We start from the raw sequence: 6,866 nt of genomic DNA, 5'->3' as shown, positions 1-6,866 counted from the left end.
CAGAGCACGGTTCCGTTTGCCAAGGACTCAGAACTGATTGTCAGCACTCACGGCAGTTTACAGGCATGCTAGTTCCAGGGATTGGACCCCTCTATGGCTTCTGTGGGCATCCAGCATGCACATGGTGCACATATATATGTGCCGGCAAAACACTCATGCTTAAATAAAACTAATCTAAAGTATTCAAAGGAGAGAGAGAATTTTAATCCTATAAATTCACTTAACTGGCAAACAGGTCATTATTTGAAGTTTGAAGTGATTGTAAATTTTGTATTAGCTATATATGTCTTTTCCAGGCATAAATACTAAAAAATTAAACCAGAATCCATTTATTGCCACATTTCCTAATGATATATTAAAAGTATCCGCCTCCATTCTTTTAAGTTCTAATGTTATAAAAGGCTTTGTGAATAACTGTTCTTTCCTGATAGCGTCGCCTATCCTTGTCTTCCTGGTGTTAAGGGATGTAAATTTCAGATAGGTTTGTAAAATATCAACAGAATTTAGTTAATGATCTGTAATTAAGTGTATAGATTGCTAGACAAAGTCAGCAATTGTTTTGTGTTGAAATTTTAAACAGAATAAGTCATTTATAGATAGTACAGTAGCCTTTAAATTGTTACCTGTGAATAAATGAAGTATCATTTTTAGCAAATTGTTGATGTGGTTAATTTTGGAAGAGTGCTTGAGAGATGAATGAAGGATAATGAAACATGAAAGTTATATTCTTCTGGTCCTATTAATTGAATCCTTGTTTGTGCGTATTACCTCTGTGATCTTTGGAAAGATTTAACTTGTTCAACCATGACATTTCTTATTTATATATGAATATTAGTACCTGTACTGTAGGCTTTTTGATTCTACTCTTGTGATTAGGTTTCATTATATTACTTAGGCTGACATTGAGCTATCATGTTGTTCAGGCTGGTATCAAATTCAGACTCCTGAGTGCTGGATTATAGATATGGGCTACTGTTTCAGAATTAAAATTTACCTTTTAAAGTGTTTAGTAGCTTTTAGTGCATTCATGGTGTTGTACAACCTTATTTTTTCACTATTTCTAAAAGAAACTATCAATCACTCACTCTGCTACCTTTGTTCCCTGTAATCACCGATGTACCTTTGTTTTTATGTATTCACACATTTGGTATGTTTCAGGTAAATGAACTAATATAATATATGGTCTTTGGAGACTTGTGGTGATCTCTGCAGCTGGTTCTCCCTTGCCACCTCTTGTACTGTCCTGCTGGGCATTGAATCTAGGATCTTGTGTGCTTACAAGCACTCTGTCCTGAGCTGCCACCAGTCCTCATTTGTCTTTTCCCTTTTCTTCTGAGACAGGGTTTTCTGTCCTTGATCTCACAATCCTTCTGCCTCAGCCTCCAGAATGCTGAAGTTACAGGAATATGCTATCACTCTCATCCCCAACTGTCTTCTCTGCATTATGTTCTGTAGGCTCATCATGTGAAAGTATACATGTATCAATCAGTACTTAAGTCTTTTGTATTGTCAAACATAACCTGGTGTGGTATGCTGCATTTGTTATGGAGCCAGTTGATAGACATTTTCAATTGTTTCTGTTTTTTATTTTTTATGAACAATGCTATTATGAATGTTTTGTGAAGACTTGTATTTTCCATTATTCTGGATAAATACCAAGAAATTTTGGAACTGTTGAGTTGTGCTCTAACTATGTTTAACATAACACAATCTGTTTAATGAGGTGGTTCTGCCATATGTTCAGTTCTATTGTAAGCTATCCTCTTTTGAGTTTTTATTTTCATATATATTGAATGTTAACTGAAATGAGTGGTTTCAGTTGATAGGGGAAAAAGTCTACTTGAAGTAGTCTGCAAAGTGACAGACTGTACTTTTTAAAAAGTTTTGGAATTATTACTTCTAATCATTTGCTTTTTTTTTTTTTTTCCCAGTTTTATCTCCAAGACACTAAAAGTAGTAATGGTACCTTTATAAATAGCCAGAGATTGAGTCGAGGCTCTGAAGAAAGTCCACCATGCGAAATTCTTTCTGGTGACATTATCCAGTTTGGGGTAGATGTGACAGAGAATACACGGAAAGGTATGCGTGTGATCAGTTTTTCTTGTCATTCATCTTTATAAGCTGTCAAATTCTTTGTAGTTCTATAAAACATTACATTCTTGTAAAAGTTATTTAAGGACATGTGAAGCAAAAAATTACCCACTTTTTTGCTTTTTTTAATTTATAAATTATAAAATGTTAATTAGTAATGGATATTCATCATGTTATAAAATCATAGGGAGCTATTGTGTCAGGAAGGGCTTGGCTGCAGTGACCTCACACCCAGCTAAGATGAACTTACAGCATGGGATGGTGTTTATTATCAATAGCAAGACTTACTGAGATTTAATGAACAGGATGGACATAGTTTGTTTGGTTGACTTAATGATATATTGGAACTCAGTCATGAGAGCAGAAGGGAATTAGCTAGAGGGCTATAGGATGAGTAATGGGTCAATGCTCTAAGTAAAGCAATTGATATACTTGTACTCATATACATGTATATGTATAAAAAGATAGAGTGAAACTTATTATTTTGTATCCTAACTAAAAACTTGTAAAAAAATAACGCTATGATTGTCAAATGTTTTATCCTAAAAATAAGTAATTGTGGCTTTAAGGTCCTCACTGTCTTTTTTTTTCCCTATCTTTAACATGCTGTTAAAATGTTAGCATACTCTTGCTTACAGTCAGAGGGTGATGACTGCAAACCTAGGTACCATTTTTCTTATACCAGTACTCCATGAAAAAAATGTGGGGTAAAATGCTCCCTTGTGCTTCTTTTGTGTGGAAACTTCAGTTTTGAGAAAAGTGCTCCAAGCTTATGTTTTTCTCTATGTATCTCCAGCCTCATGAATAGAGATCATACACATGACTATCTGCAGTACCAAAGAAACCCAATAAATGACCAAAGAGAACAAGGAGATCTATGCTTGATATATATCAAGTATGATTTATCTCTTTAGGCTAAATGCAAGTATAAGGTTTCCTGTGCTACAGTCCCTGAAACTGGAAATTCTCTAGCTAAATAATCAATTGCTCTTTAAAATTATTTATTTTATAATTCTGAAATTTCTTGGCTTTAACTATTTCACTGTCTGCTCTCTGATTATGAACTCTTAAGGGTGACTCAAAATTAAACTACTTCTGGTACAAACCAAAAGAGGGCAGTTACACTTTATTAGCTTAATTCACATAGTGGACTGATAGCTTGGTAAGTTTCTCCTGTTTTCTAAGCATAGTCTGATCTGGAGATGCCCTAAATCTTTTAGACTGATGTTTTTCACAGTACAGTGGACTTGGCAGTGGTGCTGACTCTCATTTGTTGCAGATCTCTGCATAAACTTGCATTGCCCTTAGATTGGTAGTCTTATGTCTGTTAGATTAGTTTTCCTCCTCTCTAAGTTTTGTTTTGGTACTTGGTTTTGGGTAGAGCCAACTTACAGGTACAGTTGTGATGTGAAGTGTTGATTGCCCCTTAGTACAAGTACTCAAGCTGTACTCACAGTGAGAAGAGCAGCACTGGGCACACCTCTCTGCTGCTGTCCTAGCAAACTCAGGCTCAAGTGAGTGGAGTCCCACATGTAAGGAACTCACCTCGCATTTGCTTGGAGAAATCCCTACTTATTGATAGAGCGTCTTCAATAGAATTTATTAGGCATTAATTGATAAAAGAATGTGGTGATCAGTTTTAGGAAATGATTTATAAGCTATGCTGAGCAAAGCCTTCAATGTGCCGGCATATGTGCAGATCTACAGGGTGTTGATTACAGAATGCAGCTTGCAACTCTTTCTAGAGTTTTTCATACGCTTTTCCCATCTATGTCTGAAGGAGATTTAGGATAATTACTAAATTATCATAATTTAGGATATTTACTAATTAATTTAGGATAATTACTAAATTACAGTATTTCTGCAGCCTTGTTGAAATTTTTATCTTTTCTGCCATCTTAGGAAATAAGAAAGTTTTGTCATCTTAGGAAATAAGAAAGTTTGTCATTTAAATGCATTGGGCATTTATTGTATTAACAAACTTTATTTAATTTGTAGGCTATTGAGATGCAGTTATGTTAGAAAACATGTATCACCTGTTCAAGCTTATACTAGGAAAGAGTATAGATTTCTAAAAAATGTTAAACAATAGTATGATATTGTATACCACTTTATACAGTACTACTAGATAGCCTGGGTAGAAGAAGTCAAACATTTCTAACTGTATTAGAGAGGAAAGGTCCTTTAGTCAGACAACATTTATTGGGGGCTGGCATTCAGAAGGCTTGAAGTATACATTCTCTTTTTAAACAATTACATCCATGTGTCTGTTCGCCACCCACGTGCAGGTGCCCATGGAGGCCAGACAGTGTAGGGTCTTTGGAGCTGAGTTGCAGGTGGCTGTGAGCTGCCCAGCATGGGTGCTGAGACTAGAGCTCAGGTCCTCTGGAAGAGCAGCAAGTGCTCTAATTGCTTGAGGTCTTCTTCCTCTTTTTCTTCATGTAGTTCTGGCTGGCCTGAAACTTCCTACATAAAGCAAGCTGGTCCTAAGCTTGTGAGACCCACCTGCCTCTGCATCTTGAGCACATCCCTTACTTCTTATTCTTGTTCTCAGCGCACTCCAGCTGTCTGCTGTTTGTGTGCTTTCTTTCTTATTTGTAACTTTTTTTTGTTGTTGTTTATTGCCTTTCTTTCCATTTGCAGCTTTCTGGCCTTGCTTTGTCTGTTCTGCTCACTATGTATATTTCTTTCAAACCTTCCATTGTCCATGCTCAGCACAAATGCCCATGTTCTTTTAGTTCCTATAGCAGCTATGGCTCCTCCTTTTTATATGTATGTCTGATTGTTTCCCTCTTGAGATCTTAAAGGCAGGGACATAATCACCTTTGTTTTCAACGTTATTCCCAGCAATACTGTTGTTTAAACAGCAAGTTCTTAGTAAATATTTATTGAGCAAGTAGGTAAACCCACAGAACCACATCTCATTGGCGGGGGGGGTGGGGGGATGTAGAATAAGCCAGTAGTAATTACTCATGGTAGGCTGAGAGAAATAAAGTAGGGGAATCTGCTGCATATTGAGAAAAAGAATCTAGAAACTATGTAGAGTCAAAACTTGTTGGAGAAACAGCAGATTCTGAGTCAAGGTCAATGAATATATACATTGAGCCTGAAAGATTTCTGTCATATCAGTAGAGGTATTTGTCTAAGATTGCTGGCCTCCCATTAAAAGGACTTCTAGGAATTAACATGAGTGAGTCTCCACTGTGAAAGACAAGCATTTTGAACATTAAATTATAGCAGCATTGGGTTGAAGTATGTTAAATATGTTTAAGTTGATGGGCTTATGTTAAAACTTAAAAGGAAAAATGGATTTTTAAAATTACTTTTGGAAGAACTTAGATGAAATGTATTCGCCATTCTGAAAACCAGTAGATGAAGAAAAAGCATAAAAGCACTTATATCTCCTGTCCTATAAGAAGAATGGCTTGGTTGGTAGGAGGTTAGTTCATTGGTAGAAGGCTGGCCAGGTACGCATGAGATCCTAATTTAATCCCCAGGACTTGGGAAACAACAACAAGCCTCAGTTACACCTGAATGTAGAAAGTAGTTGAAGAAGCTGGAGAGATGTGTTGCTCTTAATGAGGACCAGAGTTCAGCTCCCAGTGCCCACAAAAGGACCTCAAATTCAAAAGTGTATGTGATTCTAGCTCCAGGATGTCTGACACCTTCTGGATTCCTCAGGTACCTGCACGTCCGTGTCCACACACACACAGACACTTATGCACATAATTCAAACAGAAATCTTTTAAAAAAGTAGTTAAGCTTGAAAGCTTTGTGATGACTAAACTGTAGTTCTCAAGAGAAGATAGAATGATAGAATATTAATTTTAGAACAAAAGCACTGTTGAATCACCCTTCGTCCTCTGCACTTCTAACTCTTAAAGCTGAGGAACCGGAAGCCTCATAAAATCAAACTAAGAAAAATTGCAACAATTATTTTATCTTAAATGGTAAAAATCAGTTAATGCAAGTTATTTCAGTCTAGAAATGCTAATCCCTGATTCAGATCTTCTTTTTTAAAATGTTTCTGAGTTTTTTAAGGATTCTATTGTTTATCCTTCCTTTGCCAATCTTCTTGAGATCCTTCAGATGACCTCTAAGTATAAAATGTCACTGGCTTCCCTACTCGGAACAGGATTCGAGCCAGAGCCAGATATAATGAGACCTCCCATTCTCCTTCTCCTTCCCATTCCATGGCCTCCAAAAGGTTTTAAGCCAGTCAGACTCAACATGGTCCCCTAAGTGGCATATGTGTGAAGAGGCAAAAAGAGGTCAAATGCGTACCACAAAGTAAATAGCTCTTGAAACCAAAGTAAATGGTCTGTGCAGATAACAGGAGGGAAACCCAGTGGCAGTCAGCCCACAGTGTTACTTGATTTTAGTAGTCTCTATGCATGGAGTCATCGTAAATAGTTCTTCCTCACAGGTTCTGTTGCCTCCATTTGGACACACCTGTTTTTCCTATTTAACACTGATGAAATTTATAATATGGTTTAGAATATCTGTATAGTTAATGTGGCAATGTTCTAATGCTCCTTTTCCTTTCTGGACAAACTGTAAATTATATGCTCTACTATTTAGTCCTTGAGTATGAAATACAGAAATCATTTTTTTGTGGTGTCTGAGAACAAAATATTGTATAGACTTCTTTAGCACACTATTATTCTAAGTATTTCCCTCACAATATCAGATTCTATAAGTGTTTTTGAAATAGGACAAGGGGGTGTAGCTGATGGTCAGATAAGCTTGGAAAATGTATCTTTATGCTGTAAAAA

At 36.5% G+C, this 6,866-nt stretch overlaps 1 protein-coding gene across 26 annotated transcripts in view; it reads left to right on the top strand.

Moving 5' to 3' along the window:
- The window catches only part of Slmap (sarcolemma associated protein), a 119,989-nt gene that overhangs the window by 47,314 nt on the left and 65,809 nt on the right, over positions 1-6,866 (top strand). For all 26 annotated transcript variants that reach the window (XM_076931283.1, XM_076931282.1, XM_034498524.2 and 23 more), the window contains exon 2: positions 1,932-2,079. In XM_076931283.1, the coding sequence (XP_076787398.1) occupies positions 1,932-2,079 (148 nt within the window). The remainder of the gene's footprint in view (positions 1-1,931; positions 2,080-6,866) is intronic.

The sequence above is a fragment of the Arvicanthis niloticus genome, chromosome 3 (assembly GCF_011762505.2).
Source record: "Arvicanthis niloticus isolate mArvNil1 chromosome 3, mArvNil1.pat.X, whole genome shotgun sequence".
Classification (NCBI taxonomy): domain Eukaryota; kingdom Metazoa; phylum Chordata; class Mammalia; order Rodentia; family Muridae; genus Arvicanthis; species Arvicanthis niloticus.
This window is presented reverse-complemented; position numbering and strand designations above follow the sequence as displayed.